General features: G+C 44.7%; 1 protein-coding gene across 1 annotated transcript in view; it reads right to left on the bottom strand.

Annotated features, from left to right (window-relative positions):
- LOC102444119 (uncharacterized) overlaps nucleotides 1-20,144 on the bottom strand; it is a 118,464-nt gene extending 98,320 nt beyond the window's left edge. The window contains exons 1-4 of the mRNA XM_075914432.1: nucleotides 20,074-20,144; nucleotides 19,152-19,280; nucleotides 14,568-14,603; nucleotides 9,975-10,016 (exon numbers count right to left, since the gene is read on the bottom strand). Of these exons, the coding sequence (XP_075770547.1) occupies nucleotides 9,975-10,016; nucleotides 14,568-14,603; nucleotides 19,152-19,280; nucleotides 20,074-20,140 (274 nt within the window). The 5' untranslated portion in view covers nucleotides 20,141-20,144. The remainder of the gene's footprint in view (nucleotides 1-9,974; nucleotides 10,017-14,567; nucleotides 14,604-19,151; nucleotides 19,281-20,073) is intronic.
- Between the last annotated feature and the right edge of the window lie 2,878 nt (nucleotides 20,145-23,022).

Raw genomic sequence — 23,022 nt, forward strand, 5'->3', positions numbered from 1 at the left:
GTTTTTCCGGAATAGCAGCTGATTTTGTACAGTAGAGCATCGTTGCTTTTCCGGAAATTCAAGGGCCAGTGTAGACAGCTCGCAGCTTATACCGGAAAAGCGGCTGATTTTCCGGAATAAAGTGGCCCAGTGTAGACACAGCCAAAGTGTTGCCAAGAAACTAGAGAAAGCACCACCTTTAACTAGCTCAATTTGCAAATCTACCAAAGGTATATTTTAAATAATTGTTTGATGGTCTTTTACACTATCTTTGCTTTTCCTTTATACCCCTAGACAAGCACCTATGGACCACATTTCTTACCTATTGGGAAGGCACCATGACCACTCCTACACATCCCAATTGGAGCATAGCTATGCCTTGCACTTCTTGGGAGGAGGGATGGGGACATATACTTGTTTTTATCCATTGTGTTAACCTGAGCTGTGGGCGAAGTTACTATGTAATCTTTTAGACTATTATCTTATTGTCTTATAATACCTTGCTGGTAGAACCTATCTAGGGACTCAGGCACGCCCACCTTGCCGCTTCCGTCTGCTCATCAGCTCCCTATATAGTCTAGTATAATTATTTACTTGGCAGTGTTCACTGAACCCAAATGGCAAGGTGGCACTCCACTAATGCTGTGTGTAATAAACCTACCTGCTTGAATCTACACAGTGCCTACATGTTTGGTGTCCAATACTAATCTTTTGCAGTTCCTGGTGGATTCGCCTGTCACTTCAATGTGTGAGTGATATTACAATTGATCATTTATATCAAAGGATGTTTGCTGGAAGCCAGAAAATACTACAACAGACAAAGGTAGACCTACGATGACTTGGCAGCATACAATTATCAATGACATAGAAACAATTCTTTTGAAATGAAAGGACCTAGGTCATGTGGCAGCTGATAAGCAAGCATAGAGAAAGTGGGTAACCCAATGTGTTGAAAGGCAGGAGATGGACTAAGGTACTAAAGTAATATTTATATTTATACACAGAATACAGGTTTACTATAGAAGTTAAAGTTCAATATCTAGCTCGGGGTGGGCAAAAGGGCCTCCATGGCCCTTATATGGCCTGTCAAGTGGGTTGATCCATCCCCCAGAGGCCCTGCCACTCCCCCATTTTAAGTCAATAGTTTTTAGAATAAAGCTTTAATTAAATACAAATTAATAATATTTTAAATTTAAAAATCCATTAATGGCAGCTATAGGGTTATGTAATAGAGTGGGAAATTCCATAGGAAAGTATGAAAGCCAGCATAAAGAAATGGAGTTTTCAGACAGAAAGTAGCTATGATTCATCCCTGTAACCAGGGTGCAGTGTTGCATCATTTCCTGTCTAGTTAGGGTTCACGCAAGTCAGCTAAAAGGTGCCATAGAAATACAGTGGGAAAGCAAAAGCTCTGTAGAGAAATGGACCAGAAAGAAAGCAGAATGCTGCAGGACATCTGGAAGAGAGAATGTGCTTATGGAATAGCAGCAATAGCAGCAGAATCCAGCAAGGAAGAGGCTGCTTCACAAGAGCTCATGTAGACTACACTGAAGTTTTGAAAGAGGATATGCAAATTCCATGGGAATTTTGGCAGCCTACCTGCTTTTTTGAAAAGCCACTCTTCCTCAAATAATGAGATTTGCATGGCTTTTTGAAAAAGGAGTGGAAGAGCTGACAGAAAAAAATGCATCCTGAGGAATTTGCATATCCTCTTTAGAATCTTCAGCGTAGTCTAAACATAGCCCAAGACAGCTACTGTTACTGGGTTTCAGGGTGTCCATTTCTGCTACATGGCCAGCAGGAGGCCCCCAAAGTAGCTCAGCAGTGAACCCAGCAGCAACCAAAGAACTCCCATCTCTCCTGCTAAGGAGACACTTTACATCAGGAGGGGACAGCAGTAAGCTAGCAAGCAGCAGCCCACGATCCAACAACACTCTCCAAAATACATTTTTGGATTCCAATACTAGTCTTTTGCAGTTTTTGCTGGATTCTCCTGTCACTTTGATAGTAAGTGCTATTATAATTGACCATTAATATCAAAGGATATCTGTTGGAAGCCAGAAAATACAAGAGAGAAGGGCAGAGTGAGGATGGATTGGAAGCATATGATCATCAAAAACATAGAAAAAACATTTTGAAATGAGAGGACTATTTCACATGGCAGCTAATAAGCAAGCATGGAGAAACCAAGTAGCCCAATGTGCTGAAAGGCAGGGGATGGACTAAGATACTAAAGTAATACTTTTTTTTATGCAGAGAATACAGGTCTAGTGCAGAAGTTAAAGCCCAGTATCTAGCTTGTACACAGATGGATGCCACTACTGCATGGATTCTACAACATATCTGAAGGAGGATTATCCCCTTTCCAGAGCTACTTCCATGCAAGCACTGTTTTAACACAGTTTTTTTCAAAGTGGTCCACAGAGCTGATCTGAGAAAGCTGTTACCTGGCTGCTTCAGTTTGCTTATTTACTGAGCTTATTTGCTTATGGCCATGGAACCGTGCCCATGGAACTGTGAGCACACCATTGACTCCACTAAAATCCCCAGGTCCTTTTATGCAGAACTGCTACTAAGCCATTCAGTCCCCTGCTTGGGATTTGTCCTTGCTAAATCTCATCAGATTTTTTTGGCTCAATTCTCCAATTTGTATATGTCACTCTGGACCCTATCCCTGACCTCCAGTGTATCTACGCATACAAGGGGTAATGGAGGACATGGGGAGGCTGCTGGCCCAACAGCAGCATAGCGCAGCTGAAGCACAGAAGGCCCTGCTAGAAGCACAACAGGAGTCATGGCAAGTGGCCTTGCAACAGCAGAGAGTACTTCAGCTATTGCAGCTGAGGGAACAGCAGTCTCAGAAGGCAGTGCTCCAGCAACTGGTAGCCTTGGGACCTGCAAATCCAGTGAATGAGGGCCTTGGGGTCCCGCTGGCCAAGCTTGGGCCACACGATGACCCAGGAGCCTACCTGGTCACCTTTGAACTGGTATCCACAACCACCAGCTGGGAAAGATTTCTATAGGAAGGCCTACCTGAGAGAAAAGGTATACTAGCCTAATGGCCATGGTGGGTGCCTTTATTGAGTGCAAGGGGATCACTTCAGAGTACCATGTAGCATAGTCTACAATGACCAGTATATGTTGGTGGTCCTGAGCACTTTTCTCTAAGGGGCCTACAATATCAACCCCTATTCTGTCGAAGGGTGTACCTACCAGGGGCGAGGATACCAGGGGAGCCCACCCTGTCCCTTATGGGGCTATCTGGACATGAGGCTCAGAAGTCCTCAGCTTAGTTATAGACCCCTGGCCAAAAGAACCAGGCCAAATTAAGGGCTAAGGTCTTCTCTCATTCTAGATGGCCTGCAGAGGGGATTGAGTGGGCCAAGCATAACACTGCTTTCCGGGCCTCCCAAGGCACCAGAAGATGGTATTTGATCTCTTCTGTATTTGGGTCCTTGTCTGCTCAATAAAGCAGGTCCTTTCTAAGTTCTAAGTGGGGAAATTGGGCCACTGGAGTTTCCTGGGTATCGACCTCGTCAATAATCATGATCTGAGAATATGCCTCTCTCAGGGTCTCATCATCCTTTTGGCCTTGGACAAAACCATACAAACTGGTTAAATATTATAAATCCACCTCCAGGAGGGTACCCCCTTGCAGGAGTTTCCCTGGGTCTGCTGGTGTATCCTCCTCTTTGGAGGGAGCACATCTTGGCTGCGACAGTTCCTCGTTTAGCTAAGTCTCTCCTGCCAGAAGAGTTTGAAACCAGGCCCTTTCTTCCCTCCAACATGTCTGGTGGGATTTCCTTGGCTTCTCAGTGGGTCCTTCAATAGGTCTGAATTCACTATGGGAAACAATTCCCCCAATGTCTGGGGGACTGGTTCCTCTAGTGGGAAGGTGCAATGAGGGGTACTGTTGCCAATCCCAATTATGACCTTGCAGGGAAGATGTTTTGCTATGCCAACCCTAATTTTTGCCTCACAAACCTTAACTTTCACTTGGACTCATACTGTGGGGTAGGGGTGCACATACCCATGTATACAAGTCACCTTTAGGGGTCTATCATATTGGAGGATGCTAAGGTCCAGCATTGGCTCCCAAATTAGGGTCTGGGAGCATCCTGAATCTATCAGCTCAAGGACTCCTGCGACCCTCTATGGTGACTGGAACCACATAGGCCTTAAGCTGCTGGATAGGCCCCTGGTTAAAACCACCACAGGTTTCAGCAACCCTACAGTCCAAAAAGTCACAAACCTGCTGAAATGTCCAGGCTTCCCACAGTGGAAGTGCACCAATGGTCTCAGAGTGGGGCCTGGTTGACTCAGTCCCCTTTGGTCCACTAGAACATGCCTTAGTGATGATCAGAGGGAAAAGGGGTGGGGTACAATGCTCCTGAACAATATCATGAGAGACAATACTCATTCCTTGCTTGGTTCCCTTGGACGTCCCTTTCTGCTCCCAGGCTGGCTGATTTGAAGCCAGGGTAAGCTTGCCATCATGATGAGGCTGGGTAGTTTATTAGGCTCAGCCACAAGAAGGAAATCCTCAGTGTTCTGGACAGCAGCAGCCAGTGAATTGGAGTTGTGGCAACATTTCCATATTTGAATGGCTGTTGGCAGAATCTCTAAAGGTATGTCTACACTACCCTCCTAATTCGAAATAGGAGGGTAATGTAGGCATACCGCACTTGCAAATGAAGCCTGGGATTTGAATTTCCCGGGCTTCATTTGCATAAGCGGGGCTCCGCCATTTTTAAATCCCCGCTCGTTCGAACCCTGTGCCGCGCGGCTACACGGGGCACGAACTAGGTAGTTCGAACTAGGCTTCCTAGTTCGAACTACCGTTACTCCTCATTCCACGAGGAGTAACGGTAGTTCGAACTAGGAAGCCTAGTTCGAACTACCTAGTTCGTGCCCCGTGTAGCCGCGCGGCACAGGGTTCGAACGAGCGGGGATTTAAAAATGGCGGAGCCCCGCTTATGCAAATGAAGCCCGGGAAATTCAAATCCCGAGCTTCATTTACAATTGCGGTATGCCTACATTACCCTCCTATTTCGAATTAGTAGGGTAGTGTAGACATACCCTAAGTACTGCTCCAACACTTCTGAATCCATGACTTTGGAGGCTATGTGGGCTCCAGGGTGCAGCCACCAGGAGGCCCAGTCCTTGAGGCACTGTGTGACCACTCGGGTCTGAACTCCAATGGGAAAAAGTTCTGCTTGGAACAGGACATACTTTGAGACGATTTACAATGGCAGCTTTCACTGAGCCATAGTCATCTATGGCCTCAGGCGGGCAACCCAAGTAGTTCTTTCCCAGCTGGTGGTTGTGGATACCAGTTCATCGTATGGCCCAAGCTTGGCCAGCGGGATCCCAAGGCCCTCATTCACTGGATTTGCAGGTCCCAAGGCTAATAGTTGCTGGAGCACTGCCTTCTGAGACTGCTGTTCCCTCAGCTGCAATAGCTGAAGTACCTCCAGAAGTACTCTCTGCTGTTGCAAGGCCACTTGCCATGACTCCTGTTGTGCTTCTAGCAGGGCCTTCTGTGCTTCAGCTGCGCTATGCTGCTGTTGGGCCAGCAGCCTCCCCATGTCCTCCATTACCCCTTGTATGCATAGATACACTGGAGGTCAGGGATAGGGTCCAGAGTGACATATACAAATTGGAGAATTGAGCCAAAAAAACCTGATGAGATTTAGCAAGGACAAATGTAGAGTCCTCTACTTGGGATGAAAGAATCCCAAGCAGGGGACTGAATGGCTAAGTAGCAGTTCTGCATAAAAGGACCTGGGGATTTTAGTGGAGGAGAAGATGGATATGAGTCAATGGTGTGCCCTTGTAGCCATGTAGCGAATGGCATATTAGGTTGCGTTAAGAGGAACCTTGCCAACAAATCCAGAAAAGTGATTATTCCCCTTTATTCGGTTCTGGTGAGGCCACATCTGGAGTATTGTGTCCAGTTCTGGGCCCCCAACTACAGGAAGGAAGTGGACGTATTGGAGAAGGTCCAGTGGAGGGCGACCAAAATGATAAAGGAGCTGGAGCATATGACCTATGAGGAGAGGCTGAGGGAGTTTGGTCTGATTAGTCTAAAGAAGAGAAGAGTGTGCGTGTGTGTGTGAGGAGTGAAGGGGATTTGATAGCAGCCATTAACTTCCTGAAGGGAGGTTCCAAAGAGGCTGGAGAGAGGCTGTTCTCAGTAGTGACAGATGGCAGAACAAGGAACAATGATCCCAAGTTACAGTGGGAGAGGTCCAGGTTGGATATTAGGAAAAACTATTTCCCTAGGAGGGTGGTGAAGCACTGGAATGGGTTACCTAGGGAAGTAGTGGAGTCTCCATCCCTAGAGGTGTTTAAGTCTTGGCTTGATAAAGCCCTGGCTGGGTTGATTTAGTTGGGATTGGTCCTGTCTTGGGCAGGGGGCTGGACTTGATGCCCTTCTGAGGTCTCTTCCAGCTCAATGATTCTCTGATTCTCTGCCAGCGTGGCTCATAGAAACCCCAATCCTGGTACCAGTGTTACAAGTTCAGTCCTGTCTATGAGCATCCCTGAGGATATGTCTATACTAGCCCCCTAGTTTGAACTAGGGAGGCTAATGTAGGCATTCAAAGTTGCAAATGAAGCCCAGGATTTAAATATCTCGGGCTTCATTTGCATTTTCCTGGGCACCACCATTTTTAACTCTCCCTTAGTCCGAACTCTGTGCCCGCGGCTACACGTGGCACGGAGTAGGTAATTCGAATTAGGATCTCTAATTCGAACTACTGGTATGCCTCAAGGAGTTCCACGAGGAGTACCGGTAGTTCAAATTAGAGCTCCTATTTTGAACTATCTACTCCGTGACGCGTCTAGCCACGGGCACGGAGTTCGAACTAAGGGAGATTTAAAAATGGCGGCGCCCGGGAAGATGCAAATGAAGCCCGAGATATTTAAATCCCGGGCTTCATTTGCAACTTCAAATGCCTACATTAGCCCCCCTAGTTCGAACTAGGGTGCTAGTATAGACATACCCTTAGTGGCTGACAGGGGACTCGCAATAATTACCTCACCTGTTTGCAGGAGAGGCACAGTCCAATCTGTGGCCAAAGTGCAGGCTTCATCTTTACCACCTCACTCTGTTGGGCTACGTCTACACTGGCCCCTAAAAACAGAAAAGCGATGCAAAGCAGGTAAGTCAGCACAGGGAATGATTCCTTTCAGGTAGGAATAAGAGATCCTCCGGAAAAGGGCTTTATTCCGGAGGATCGCGCCAGTCTAGACGCTTTTTTTCCGGCTTTTACCCAAGCCGGAAAAAAAGCGGCGGACAAGTTTATTTAAATCCGCGGGGGATATTTAAATCCCCCGCGGATTTCCCTGTGCTGACTTACCTGCTTTGCATCGCTTTTCTGTTTTTAGGGGCCAGTGTAGACGTAGCCTTGTAGTTTGCAGAGGCTTGCCGTGGGGGACCCAGGCCCACCCACTCCTCTGGGTCCCGGCCCAGGGACCCTATCTGTAGCAGTAACCTGCCAGGTTTCAAAGTCTGTAATTCTGGTTATGTCTCTGGATCACTTCCCCAAGATGCCATTTTTTCCAGCCCTTCTCTAGGGCCTAGGAGCAGAGTTTGCCTTGCCTGGGATTCCTCAGAGTCACCACTGGCTAACATTTCACCAAAAGATCTAGCTCTGCTTAGTTACAAGAGCTCAGCTTCCACCTGGAGCTGTCCCAGGTGCTCGTGTTCCCAGTCAGCTCAGAGGTCTGCCTGGATTGAGCTCCAGGACCAAACTGCCTGGCCTTCACTAGCAGCTCCTTATATAGCAGCCTGTTATACCCTGAATGGCTGCAGTGCACGCTGCCCATCTATCCTGTTCTGAAGATGTCTCCAGTGCTCTTGCTGCTGGCCAGGGTGCTGATAGGCCTCCAGCAGGGAGGTCGGGCTCTGTCCACCCTATCACAGGCATCTATAGGGTTATGTAATAGAGTGGAAAATACAAAAGTATGAAAGCCAATATAAACAAATGGAGTTTTCAGGCAGAAAGTAGCTATGATTCTTCCAGCAGCCGAGCTGTTTGCTTAGCAGTAACCAAAAAGCTCCTATCTCTCCTCCCTCTCTAGGGAAGTGGGTCAGCAAGGGCAGGGCCATGAGGCCTCCCCAATGGAGCAGCACATTGTGGCAATCTCAGTGAGTTATGCACACACACCCTTCACACACTCATTAGTCCATGTTGGGCTCGTCTACACTACGAGCCTCTTGTGGAAGAGCAAATGAAAGTGGAGCACTCATTTGCATATGTCACGCTCTCATTTGAATTTCCTCCTTGGATCCCTTTTGCACAAGATATTTTTGCGCAAAAAAGAACTGTGTAAATGGTTCCTTTTTGCCCAAAAAAACCCTTTTGCACAAGAGCCATTCTTCCTTATTTTTTGAGTAAGAACCACTCTTGAGCAAAAGGGGGTTTTTGCGCAAAAAGGCGCCAACTATACAGCACTTTTTTTTGCAAATAGCTCTTGGGTAAGAGGGAAAGGAAGAGGAAATGCAAAGGAGAGTGTGATATATGCAAATGAGCACTCCATTTGCATTTGCTCTTCCGCAAGAGGCTCATAGTGTAGACGGAGCCTTAGTGTTGGTGTCTCCTGCAAATTTAACTAAAAGTGCAACCAAAACATGAGAAAAAAAGAAAACAAGCCATTTCAAGACCATTTTCTACACCATGAAAACAGAGAAAAGGAAAAAATCAGTTTTATTCCTTTGTTGTCACCTTTAATAGGCAGTCCTTTTTCAATGATACTGAATCTACAAAGTGTACTACATGTGACAAGGTCAGCTTTGGAACATTGGGAGCAACCGTTCTCAGTAATATTATCGACTGTGTAGATGTCATAGTCTCCATTTCTATTCCAGAGTAGAATTTTCTGATTTTAAAATAGTTTTAGCCTTGAATGCTGCATCTAGACTGGCAAGTTTTTGTGAAAAAGCAGCCTCCAGCTGTTTATACTGGCCGCTTGAATTTGCAGAAGAACACTGACGATCTAATATATGATTGTCAGTGTTCTTGCGCAAATACAGTGATTCTCCCACTCAGGAAAAAGCCCTCTTGAGAAAATGCTTTTGCGCAAGAGGGCCAGTGTAGACAACTGGGAACTGTTTTGCGCAAAAAAGCCCTGATGGCGAAAATGGCCACCAGAGCTTTTTTGTGCAAAACAATGTCTATACAGGCACTCCCCGGGTTACATACAAGATAGGGACTGTAGGTTTGTTCTTAAGTTGAATCTGTATGTAAGTCGGAACTGGTGTCCAGATTCAGCCGCTGCTGAAACTGACCGCCAGTTCTGACTTATATACAGATTCAACTTAAGAACCCCAAGTCAGCTGCTGCTGAAACTGACCAGCAGCAGCTGAATCAGGACGCCTGGGGCAGAGCAGCTGGGGTGCTGCTAGGTTGGTCCAGTAGTGTCCAGAGCGGCGCTGCGGGACCAACCGGCAGCGCCCCAGCTGCTCTGCCCCAGGGTCCACAACAAAAGCCTGCTCTGCTGGGGGAGGGGCACACTAGCTGCGCCCCCCAGCAGACCAGGGACACCGCGAGCAAACCCGCCGCGGCTGCGGCTTTGCTCCCGGTGCCCTTGGTCTGCTGGAGACGGTCCCCAGCAGACCAGGGGCACCGGAAGCAGCTTTTCTCACCCCGGAGGTCGAGGTAGCGGACTGCTGCCTGCGAGCTCCGGGGCGAGAAAGCCCCGTTCGTAAGTGCGGATCCGACGTAAGTCGGATTCGCATAAGTCGGGGACTGCCTGTATTGGCGACAGATGCTTTTGTGCAAAAGTGCTTTTGTGCAAAAGCATCTGTGCCAATCTAGATGCTCTTTTCCGTAAATGCTTTTAATGGAAAAACTTTTCCGCTAAAAGCATTTCCAGAAAATCATGCCAGTCTAGACACAGCTGTTCGGTAGGAGTGGAAAATAAGAAACTAGATGTGTAAAAAAATGAAAAATGTTTAGTTTTAGCAAATATATATTTTTTTCACTTACCCGTAGTATTGAAATTTGTATTTGTAGTGTTTGGAACAGGATCTGTAAAAGAAATGGATAAGAAGATGGGCAAATATCAATAAAATACATTGTTTTACACTAATGTTTTACAGTTCTTGGTGGATTTTCCTGTCACTTTCATGGTGAGTGATATTCCAATTGACTATTTATATCAAAGGATATTTGTTGGAAGCCAAAAAATACAAGCAGGAAAGGTAGAGTCAACCTTGACAAAGTGCCACATGGCCAAGGGTGGGGAGCGAGAGACTATTTAAATATCCCGCAATTCATTAGTATAAACATGGCCGCTGCTTTTTTTCGAAACAAAGCTTTTTTGAAAAAAAGTGGCAGTCTAGCTGCAGATCTTTTTTGAGGCATACAGGCTCTTTTGAAAAAGGTTTTAGTTTTTGAAAGATCCGTGGCTAGGATTCTGCTTTTGTTCGAAAAAGCTCTGTTTTGAGAAAAAGCAGCGGACATGTTTATGCTAATGAAGCACGGGATATTTAAATCCCCGCTTCATTAGCAATTTTGACGTGCCTAATCTGCATCCCTCTGCCAACAGAGGGATGCAGTCTAGACATAGCCAACATGAGTGATGATAGTGTCGAGCCAATTGACATGCTTAGAATAGTCATTAGTTTTAAGAATAAAACTTCAATAAATACAAGTTAATAATATCTTAAATTAACAGCTATAGGGTCATGTAATAGAGTAGGAAATTCCATAGGAAAGTATGAAAGTATATAAAGAAATGGAGTTTTCACATAGAAAGAAGCTACAATTCATCCAGCAGCCCAGCTTTTATCTCGGAGCAATCAAAAAGCTGGAGGGGGAGCAAGGGCAGAGCCATAATGTCTTCTTCCTTGCCTCCCCCCCAGAGCAATCTCAGTGAGTGATGCATCCCCTACCCCCACACACACTTTTTCGCCTCTGCCATTTTTGGCAATCAAAGGAAAAATGGTCCCACTGAATTTCATTATTTGAAGGCAAACAACTCAATAGATACATTTGATCAGTGCTTGAGTATAAATTCTGGAAGTTTAAATACTAGCATGAGTGAATCTGAATGCCTGCTATTAAATGAGGATATTGATATTGATACTATAGGTCTGATGGAAACTTGGAGGAATAGTGATAATCAATGGGATACAATAATACCAGGATACCAAATACATATGAATGATAAAATGAGATTTGCTGTTGGGAAAGTAACAGTATGGATATGTCTACACTATAAGGGTATTTCAAAATAAGTTATTTCAGAATAATAACTCCAAAAATAAATATTTTGAAATAGCACATCCACACTACAGGGAAGCCTCGAAATTAGTCCAAGGTAGATTCCCCTGATATGGACATACTACCTGATTTAGAGCCCCAGAAGGCACTGGGGAGTAAATGTTTGAATAGCCCTGTGGAGGAGCTATTTAAAAATTGGTGGAGCATCCACACTCCATCTATTTCAAAATAGCAATTTCAGAATAATATTATTTCCCATGAAATGAGATATTATTATTTTGAAATAAGAAGCCTGTTATTTCTAAATAATTTTGAAATAACAGGTTTGATCTGTGGACACTCGCTCTGGGTATGTCTACCCTAGCACGTTACTTCGAGATAGGTAGGCATAAGAACATAAGAATGTCCGTACTGAGTCAGACCAAAGATCCATCTAGCCCAGTATCCTGTCTGCCAACAGTGGCCAGCACCAGGTGCCCCAGAGAGGGTGGACTGAAGACAATGATCAAGTGATTTGTCTCTTGCCATCCCTCTCCAGCCTCTGACAAACAGAGGCCAAGGACACCATTTTATCCCCTGGCTAATAGCCTTTTATGGACCTAACCTCCATGAAATTATCTAGCTTCTCTTTAAACTCTATTATAGTCCTAGCCTTCACAGCCTCCTCTGGCAAGGGGTTCCACAGGTTGACTACACCCTGTGTGAAGAAGAACTTCCTTTTATTAGTTTTAAACCTGGTACCCATTAATTTCATTTCGTGTCCTTTAGTTCTTCTATTTAGGGAACTAATAAATAACTTTTCTTTATCGGCCCTCTCCACACCACTCATGATTTTATAGACCTCTAACATATCCCCCCTCAGTCTCCTCTTTTCTAAACTGAAAAGTCCCAGTCGCTTTAACCTCTCCTCATATGGGACCCGTTCCAAACCCCTAATCATTTTAGTTGCCCTTTTTTGAACCCTTTCCAAGCCCAAAATATCTTTTTTGAGGTGAGGAGACCACATCTGTACACAGTATTCAATATGTGGGCGTACCATAGTCCTATACAGGGGCAGTAAAATATCCTGGGTCTTATTTTCTATCCCTTTCCTAATAATTCCTAGCATCCTATTTGCCTTTTTGACCGCCGCTGCACACTGCGTAGAAGTTTCCAGAGAACTGTCCACGATAACTCCAAGATCTCTTTCCTGATTGTCGTAGCCAAATTAGCCTCCATCATACTCTACGTATAGTTGGAGTTATTTTTCCCAATGTGCATTACTTTACACTTATCCACATTAAATTTCATTTGCCATTTTGTTGCCCAATCACTCAGTTTGGTGAGATCTTCTTGGAGTCCCTCGCAGTCTGCTTCTGTCTTGACTATCCTAAACAGTTTTGTATCATCTGCAAACTTTACTACCTCACTGCTTACCCCTTTCTCCAGATCATTTATGAATAAGTTGAACAGGATTGGTCCCAGGACTGATCCTTGGGGGACACCACTAGTTACCCCTCTCCAATCTGAAAATTTACCATTTATTCCTACCCTTTGTTTCCTGTCTTTTAACCAGTTCTCAATCCAAGAAAGGATTATCCCATGGCCATGTAACTTATACAAGAGCCTTTGGTGAGGGACCTTGTCAAAGGCTTTCTGAAAATCCAAGTATACTATATCTACTGGATCCCCCTTGTCTGCATGTTTGTAAACCCCTTCAAAGAACTCGAAGGGTATGTCTACACTACCACCCTAGTTCGAACTAGGGTGGTTAATGTAGTCATACGAACTTGCAAATGAAGCCCGGGATTTATATTTCCCGGGCTTCATTTGCAAGTTCGTATGACTACATTAACCACTCTAGTTCGAACTAGGGTGGTAGTGTAGACATACCCTAATGGATTAGTAAGATAGGATTTCCCTTTACAGAAACCATGTTGACTTTTGTCCAACAAATGATGTTCTTTTACATGCTTCACAATTTTATTCTTCACTATTGTTTCGACTAATTTGCCCAGTACTGAAGTTAGATTTACCGGTCTGTAATTTCCAGGATCGCCTCTAGAGTCCTTTTTAAATATTGGTGTCACGTTGGCTAGCTTTCAGTCATTAGGTACGGAAGCTGATTTAAAGGATAGGTTACAAACCACAGATAATAGCTCAGCAATTTCCCATTTGAGTTCTTTAGAACTCTTGGATGAATGCCATCCGGTCCCAGAGATTTGTTATCATTAAGTTTTTCTATTTGTTCCAAAACCTCCTCTATTGACACTTCAATCTGGGACAGTTCCTCAGATTCATCACCCACAAAGGACGGTGCAGATTCAGGAATCTCCACAACATCCTCAGCCGTGAAGACTGAAGCAAAGAAATCACTTGGTTTCTCCGCAATGGCTTTATCGTCCTTGATTGCTCCTTTTATAGCTCGATCATCTAGGGGACCCACAGGTTTTTTAGCAGGCTTCCTGCTTCTAATGTACTTAAAAAACATTTTGTTATTTCATTTTGAGTTTTTGACTAGCTGTTTCTCAAAATCTTTTTTTGTGTTAGTTCTAATTAACGTTTAACTGCCACATCTAGCCATGGGCAGTTAGTTTGGACTAAGGGGAATTTAAAAATGGCAGCGCCTGGGAACATGCAAATGAAGCCGGGGATATTTAAATCCCGGGCTTCATTTGCAACTCCGATTGCCCTCATTTGCCTGCCTAGCTTGAACTGTAGACATACTCTCTGTTATTTCAAAATAAAGCTGTAAGATACACATGCCCTTTATGTGCAGGAAAGCACAGAGTCAAATATAGTAAGTGTTTTAAATGATTTTAAAAGAAAATCTTTTAAATGTTTCAAATAGAGAAATAAAAAACAATACAAGCTTTAGGTTTCTAAAGGATGTCAAGAAGAGCAGGATAACTGTTTTTTTTTTATTTTATTAAGTTTCCAGCTTTGTATATACTGTTGATAAGACTGGGGGTATTTTTGTTTGTTAGACTGCAGTTAAAATAATTGCATTGTATTTAAACTATAATCACTCCTAAGTTACATATTTTCATACATTTTGTGACAGGTATGTATATTATAAAATAAAATAACAAAATCACAGTGGAATTAAACACATGTATTTAATACCTGGACTCTAAAATGAAATGTATTAATTACTGTCTTTGTTCTGATCTCCAGCTTCTGACATTTGTCCCACAAACCATTATACTCTTTATAGATTACAATTTCACTTACCAGTAATTATTGTGTTTATAGTAACACTGTTGTCTGACCATGAAATTCACCCCAGAGAAGAATTCATTTCCCAAAATAAATGCATCTGTTACAAAATACAGAGAAGACACATAGCACACAGGGCAATTGGAGATTACTTACCAGAGCGATTGCTGATCGTAGTTGATGCAGTCCAATCTTCAAAATATAAACAGAAGATTGACTATGTACATTTTAATAATTGTTTATTAAATAATCACAAAATAATCTGGCTGTATTCCTGCAATATGAAGGGCATTAAAATGGAACCACAGGTAGCTGTAGGTTCTACATCACTTTTACACATGTGCTAAGAAACTTCTCTCTTGCATAGCCTGGTAAACAGCCTAGATAGAAGGATTAAAATCCTGATAGTGCATGCACTTTTCTGTCTTCTACTCGGGGCTGAAAAGTGCCCATGAGCAAAATCCTGCTTCCTCCCATAGGGAGATAAATGTAGGAGAGAGACTATGGATAACACTTTGTTACAATATCTGGGTTTATCCATTTACCTGAGGATTCTCTGCCCCTTCCCACATCCCGTGTGTTGCAGCTGATATTGCTTTGTGACTCTTTTGGGAGCAGGGAGCAGAAAAGTGGACAGGGGCTGCAGACAGGGGAGTTATAGAGGGACCGCAAGAGATCCCGCCGCTGAACAGGCTACCTGGTGAGAGTGAGGTACTTGCTTTTGGTGTGAGTGAGTTTGCTTGACTGTTTGAATTTTGTTTATTTGTTTGTTTGTTGAATTCTGATTTTGATTTCAGGTGACTGCAGTCTGTTTCAGCTGCTGTGGCAGTTGGAACTGAGTGCCTGAACTTTTGTTCCCTTAATTGCTTTTTTGATGGCATCTGGTCAGCCTTCCCTTGTGTGACTTATGAGGGGGCAGGCCTGGCCTTGGCAAGCAGGCTTTAAAAGCCAGAGGCAGAGCGACTAGGGAGCAAAAGCAGACAGGGGGCGGCAGATAGGGGAGTTTGAGAGGGAGTTTGATAGAGGGAGGCCTATGATGGTCAGGAAGACCCTCAACACCTGTGCCAGCATTGCTTCTGTCTCCTCCACCTGCTCCTGAAGCCAGATAGAGCTCTTGAGCATGAATGCCTCTACCCAGCTCCTGGTGTGGTTTTTCAGGGACTGTGGCTTGCAGTTCCCATTTACTGATACCCAGGCTTGAGAGATCATCCAATGCGAAAGGTGCCTGCTGGTGGAATCTCTTAGGCAGCAGGTGGGAGAGCTACAGGAGGACGTGGCCAGGTTGAGGAGCATCCGAATCCACAAGCAATTCCTGGACTACGTTCATGAGGAGATTGCTGAGGTAGCTGTCCCTGTACACAGGAGTGCGGACACACCACTGGTGGAGGAGGAAACTGCTCAGGGTGGACACTGGCAGCTGGTTACTTCTGGCAGCAGGCACTGCTCCACCCCTGCTCTGAACCCTCCTGACATGGTACTAGGAAACTGTTATGCTCTTCTTTATACAGGAGATAAGGAATCACTCCCTACAATGGAGGAGGAGAAGCCTCGTATCCCCAAGGCTGCGATGTCTGCTGCCACCACTGCAAATAGGAAACATAGGGTAGTGATGGTCGGAGACTCTCTTCTGAGGGGGACGGAGGCGCCCATCTATCGCCCTGACATTTCATCTCAGGAGGTGCTGTCTGCCGGGGGCCTGTATCAGAGATGTTACGGAGGCATTGTCGAGGATTATCTGGCCCTCTGACGACTACCCCATGCTACTCATCCATGTAGGCACAAATGATACTGCAAGATGTGACACTGAGTGGATCAAGAGTGACTATGGGGAAATGGGAGTACGGGTGAAGGAGTTTGGAGCACAGGTGGTATTCTTTTTGATCCTTCCTGTGGAAGGTAGGAGCCTGGGCATGAGACAGGTACATCCTGGAGGTGAATGCCTGGCTGCGAAGATGTCACCTGGAGGGCTTTGGCTTCCTTGACCATGGGGTGTTATTCCAGGAAGGACTGCTAAGCAGAGATGGTGTCCACCTTTCGAGGAGGGGGAAGACCCTATTTGGACACAGAATGGCTAACCTAGTGAAGAGGGCTTTAAACTAGGTTTGACAGGGACAGGTGAGCAAAGCCCACAGGTAAGTGGAGAACATGGAGACCTGGGAGATGGGTCAGAAATGAGAGGGAGCATGGTCTATAATGGTAGAGAGAAAGAAGGATCAGGACAAAACTGGGAGGTAAGGTCAATTCAGGATCTTACATGCCTATATACAAATGCGAGAAGTATGGGAAATAAGCAGGAAGAACTGGAAGTGCTATTGAATAAGTACAATTATGACATTGCTGGCATCACAGAAACTTGGTGGGATAATACACATGATTGGAATGTTTGTATAGAAGGGTACAGCTTGCTCAGGAAGGATAGACAGGGAAAAAAGGGAGGAGGTGTTGCCTTATACATTAAAAATCAACACACTTGGAGTGAGGTGGAGATCTACATAGGCGACGGAAGTGTTGAGAATCTCTGGGTTAAGCTAAAAGCAATTAAAAACAAAGATGATGTCATGCTAGGAGTCTACTACAGACCACCTACCCAGGTGGAAGAAGTGAATGAGGCTTTTTTTAAACAACTAACAATATCATCCAAAGCCCAAGATTTGGTGGTGATGGGGGACTTCAACTCTCCAGATATATGTTGGGAAAATAACACTGCGGGGCACAGACTATCCAATAAGTTCTTGGACTGCATTGGAGACTACTTTTCATTTCAGAAGGTTGAAAAAGGGTGAAGCGGTGGATGTGGTATACCTAGACTTTAGTAAGGTGTTTGACACGGACTCTCATGATATTCTTATCAATAAATTAGGCAAATACAACTTAGATGAGGCTACTATAAGGTGGATGCATAACTGGCTGGATAACCATACTCAGAGTAGTTATGAATGGTTCGCAATGCTGCTGGAAAGGTATAACAAGTGGGGTCTGCAGGGGTCTGTTTTGGGACCGGATCTGTTCAATATCTTCATCAATGATTTAGATATTGGTATAGAAAATACACTTATTAAATTTGCAGATGATACCAAGCTGGGAGGGGTTGCGACTTATCTGGAGGATTGGGTCTTAATTCAAAATGACCTGGACAAATTGGAGAAATGGTCTGAGGTAAACAGAATGAAGTTTAACAAAGAGAAATGCAAAGTGCTCCACTTAGGAAGGAACAATCAGTTTCACACATACAGAATGGGAAGCAGCTGTCTAGGAAGGAGTACAGCAGAAAGGGATCTAGGGCAGTGGTTCCCAACCTTTTGGTGCTGCCAGATGCCCGGGGGTGGGGCCATGCATGCATTGGGTGCCTGGGAGCAGGGCCACACGTGTGCCCTGGGGCGAGGCTGCGCATGCACCTGGTGCCAGTGCCATGCTTGTGCTGCATGCCCTGAGCCAGCGTCGCTCCTGTGCCACATGCCCAGCTGCAGGGCCGCCCATATGCAGCATGCCCAGGCCAGAACAGTCCATACACTGCATGCCCGGGGCCGGCGCTGCTCCTGTGCCGATCACTCAGCAGGTGCACAGAAATGGCCCGGGGGCACCATGGCACCCAGGACTGGCACAGTCCATGCACCATGTGCCCAGGGCCAGTGCCGCCCCATGCCGTGTGCCCAAGAGCCAGCAGTGCGCATATTCCGTGTGCTTGGGGCTGGCACCGCCCATGCACCATGTGCCCGGGAGCGGGGACAGCCCCGATCACTCAGCGGGTGCACAGAAATGGCCCGGGGGGCACCATGGCATCCATGGGCACCACGTTGGGGACCACTGATCTAGGGGTTATAATGGACCACATGCTGAATGAGTCAGCAGTGTGATGCTGTTGCAAAAAAAGCAAACATGATTCTGGGATGCATTAACGGGTATGTTGTGAGCAAGACAAGAGAAGTCATTCTTCTGCTCTCCTCTGCGCTAGTTAGGCCTCAGTTGGAGTATTGTGTCCAGTTCAGGGCACCGCATTTCAAGAAGGATGTGGAAAAATTGTAGAGGGTCCAGGGAAGAGCAACAAGAATGATTAAAGGTCTAGAGACCATGACCTATGAAGGAAGTCTGAAAGAATTGGGTTTGTTTAGTTTAGAAAAGAGAAGATTGAGGGGGGACATGATAGCAGTTTTCAGATATCTAAAAGGGTGTCATAAGGAGGAGGGAGAAAACTTGTTCATCTTGGCCTCTAAGGATAGAACAAGAAGCAAGGGGCTTAAACTGCAGCAAGGGAGGTTTAGGTTGGACATTAGGAAAAAGTTCCTAACTGTCAGGGTGGTCAAACACTGGAATAAATTGCCCAGGGAGGTTGTGGAATCTTCATCTGTGGAGATATTTAAGAGTAGGTCAGATAAATGTCTATTGGGGTGGTCTAGACAGTATTTGGTCCTGCCATGAGGGTATAGGACTAGACTCGATGACCTCTCGAGGTCCCTTCCAGTCCTAGTATTCTATGATTCTATTAATTGAATTAATATGTCTCTGATCATACTCAGCCATTATTTTTGTGCTATCTGCTTAATATGGTGCATGTTTTTCACTAGAGATAACTTTTCTAAAATGACATTTTCTAAAATGTTCCATGTTCACAATGCTCCAAAGTGCTATACTATGTATAATAGAAGATTATAAGAATCTACAAGCTACATTTGTTAAATCTCTGCTAATTAGTAAAGTGACTTCCATGAATTCTGTTTATAAATAAGCAGTAAGTAAGCTAACCTGGAAGTAAAAGTAGTCCAAAGATTAAAAAAATAACAATACAACTGCAACATTTTTTATAAAGGAACACAAAATGTATGCAGTTCTCCTTCATTTTTGTCCAATTTAAATTTCTCCTCCATGTATGACCTGCAAAAATAAAAATGAAGATCTAGTAAGACATTTAAAAAAAATATAAACACATTTTGAATAGATTCAGTGTCTGAACTTTTTCACTGCTGTTTTGTACTTTTGTGTAGATTTTATATTATTTATTTATGTTTCTAAATTCTGAAACTCTTTCAGAATGCAGGTACAGTAATTGGTTTGCCTATCATAGGATCTAAATCTCTTCTTATACAAGACCCACACATAGAAAGCACTATATTTTTCTGCCTTTTTAAATACTGAATTTCTAGATTTCCTACCACAGAATACCACAGCCAACCCCTCTTTCCCAGCAACACATTTAAGTATGTGAGTAATGTGAAGCACATGACTAGTCCCAATTAGATCAATTTACCTGCTTAATTTTACTGTGCTCTGGCAGGACACTTTGCAAGATTCTTCTTCTTATTTTTTATTATTATCATATTATCACAACAGAGCTCATAGTATGTATTGGTGCCCTCCTGTGCTAGTAGTTTTATAAACACAGAGCTAAATGACGGTCCCTGCCCAGAATTATTTACAGCCTAAATATAAGGCAAGTGACAGAGGCAAAGAGATGAGGAAATACATGGAAATGAGACAAAATCACCTTTGAATTGGCTGTCATAGAACAAACCTAAAACATTTAACATTTAAAATTAAATCCTTTTCATCTAATTCTCACACCTGGCCCCCTTATAGTCAGTGAGCAGGCCTGGGTCTAAAGAAGGGATACAGAATGGTCTTTTTTTCTTTTTCTGAAGAAAAGACTGGAAAGTTATTTCTATTTTACCTTTTGGAACCCATCTCAAGGAGATCACTACTGGGATTCTTACCCCAGAAAAAAGCTTTCTCAGCATCTGGCCAGCCTTAAAGAGAAAGGATAAGGAAAAAATGTCATTTCCTCTCCCACAACTTCCAAAAGGTAAAATGGCTTTTAGTCACATATTAAAGGTCTTTGACTTCCTACCACATGGGTCTGTCCCTAGGAATGAATGATCTTTGACAAAGAAATCAAATTTATGAGTAATGAAGTAATGAAGATTTTACAAAAAAAATTATTGATAAAAACTTGTTAAGAGAAAAAACAAATAGTTTAAATGGTTAGTTCAGGTTAACCAACATTGGCAGATATCAGCAAACACCAATTTAACCAGCCACATACAAACCAGAGTTGACAGCTCTTCAGTATTGTCCTGGAGTCTTCTTTAGGAATAAAAGATTGATTTTAATTAAAGATTATGTCATGTGATGAAACCTCCAATATATATCCAATCAAACTTGCTGACACTAACACAAGCCCAAGAAAAAAACCATTTCCTCCTATAATAATCCAAATTTACTGACAGGGTAAGTGAGGGTATGTCTACACTATCACCCTAGTTCGAACTAGGGTGGTAATGTAGGCAACCGGAGTTGCAAATGAAGCCCGGGATTTGAATTTCCCGGGCTTCATTAGCATATTGCCGTCCGGCGCCATTTTTAAATGTCCGCTAGTGCGGACTCCGTGCTGCGCGGCTACACGCAGCACGGACTAGCTAGTTTGGACTAGGCTTGCTATTCCAAACTAGCTGTACAGTGGAACGAGGCGTACAGCTAGTTCGGAATAGCAAGCCTACGGAGTCCGCACTAGCGGACATTTAAAAATGGTGCCGGCCGGCAATATGCTAATGAAGCCCGGGAAATTCAAATCCCGGGCTTCATTTGCAACTCTGGTTGCCTACATTACCACCCTTGTTTGAACTAGGGTGGTAGTGTAGACATACCCTAAGTTACACGCTGGTTAAGGAACTTACTAGCATCTGAGTTAAGCCTCTTTAATTTGTATATTTTCATGCCTGATGTTGACACTTTAGGTGGGTCTACACATCAGGCCTTAACTTGAAGTAAGCTAAGCAAATTGAGCTACATTGATTGTGCTTGTGCTTGCATGACCATACAATAGTTAAACCTCAGTTTACAATTAACTTGAGCCAGGTCTCGCCCTGTGCGAACATGTCCATACTGCCCTATGAAGGACTTCTAACTTGGGTTTGTGGCTTGACCTGCATCCAGGCTATAAAATGACAGGGCTTGCATGCAAATCACAGTGAGACTTGGGCCCTGACCATGCCATCAGCAAGGTCCTTGTCCAGGACCCAGACTCATTGTGAGGCATCGAGGGTGTTGGCTGATGTCACATATTGTTGGAACTTGATGTTTAGCCCTTTCTCAGCTATTTTGCCCTGAAATGGGAATTGGAAGTCAGGGAATTGAAGCATTTCAGTGGTGACTTCTTGACGACTGAACAAACGACTGTGTTTCTCAAGGTGTTTGGATAGAATTGCTTTCCAATTAGTCTCCACTAAAAAATGATCAAGGGCATACCATGAACTACCAGAGGCTGCTTTTCTTCAGCACAGCCAGACCAGCTGCAGGATGGGGCAGCGGGGGGAGTTGGAGGATGGACCAGCTGCAGGGTGGGAGTGGGAGACAGGTGGAGATTGGGTCCAGCTCCTGCTGTCTCAGCCCTTGAGGAGCCACCGGCTAAAGAATGCAGCCCCATCCCCCGTCCTTGCCTGGAAGAGTTTTCCAGAGCAGTCCCACCCTTGCTGCCATGGATGGCCACAATAAATTCCCCCTGCATCTGTAAGCCCACTGTCTCTGTCCTTGACCCCTTCCCCCTGCGCTGAGTCCTCCAAGACAAAACTCTGTGCCCTGAGGCTCCTACTCAGGCCGTTACTCTAGCACCTGCCATCCCCTGCCTTGAGACCTTCCAAACTTCCCATCCCTCATCCCCTCATTTCTACACTTCCCCTCCCCCACCCTTAAACTCCCCACAAACTCCAGCCATGACTCCTGGATCCCATCTCCTACCTTAAATCTTCCCACATCCAACCCCGCTACCCTGTGCTCTCTACCTTCTGCCCTGACCCATGCACACCCCACAACTACCCTGAACGGACATCTGCATCCCACCCCCTGCAGTGAGCCTCCACAATATTAAAACAGATTATAGAGAAACTTGAGACAGTAAGTACAATAGTGAAGAAATATAGTTCCATTACCTTTTTTTCCCCTTTCTCTTTTTAAAAGAATAGTACTTTCCCAGTTTCTCATGAGAACTGCTTGAAAGATGGGATATTTTTCCTGGTGGGATTTTCCACAGGAAGAAAAATCCTTTCAAACTTTCTCAGATGATTTTCTTTGAGAATGCTCATTTTTACCATGAACTCCCTCCCCCACGCTACACGGCCTGGGTCGAGTGGCTGCCAGAGCATCATCCCTTCCTGGCTGCCAGAGCATCATCCCCTCTCTCCCACCTGTGCCAGGGACTTTTCACAGTAGATCCGTTGCAGCCCGGGATTTCCACACTATTCTTGGGCCATCTAATGTCTGCATCCCAGTGGGGCCATGGTGCTATTTTTAATACCACATGTCAGGCTCCAGCCCCTGGCTACTGCCATATGGTGGCTGCTCAGCTGTTCCTGTGGTGGGGCAATGACCTACCACATGACGCTGCCCTGGGAAGCAGCGAGGATGTGGCTCTGCTGAGGAGGTGGGTGGGACTGAAATATATGGTACATGCCTGCACAGGTGCACACCTCAGAGGGAACACTAAAAGCACCCCGTTGGCAAAGCTGAACCTCTGGCATGTCTGGTGAAGGTACTGTATGTAATGAGAGATTTTGCCCTGACTTATTCTGAGACACTTTAGAGCCCCTGAAAAGATGCTTGCAGAAAACCCTCAGAAGGATTTTAA

This window comes from Pelodiscus sinensis, chromosome 33 (genome assembly GCF_049634645.1).
Source record: "Pelodiscus sinensis isolate JC-2024 chromosome 33, ASM4963464v1, whole genome shotgun sequence".
In the NCBI taxonomy this organism is placed as follows: Eukaryota; Metazoa; Chordata; order Testudines; family Trionychidae; genus Pelodiscus; species Pelodiscus sinensis.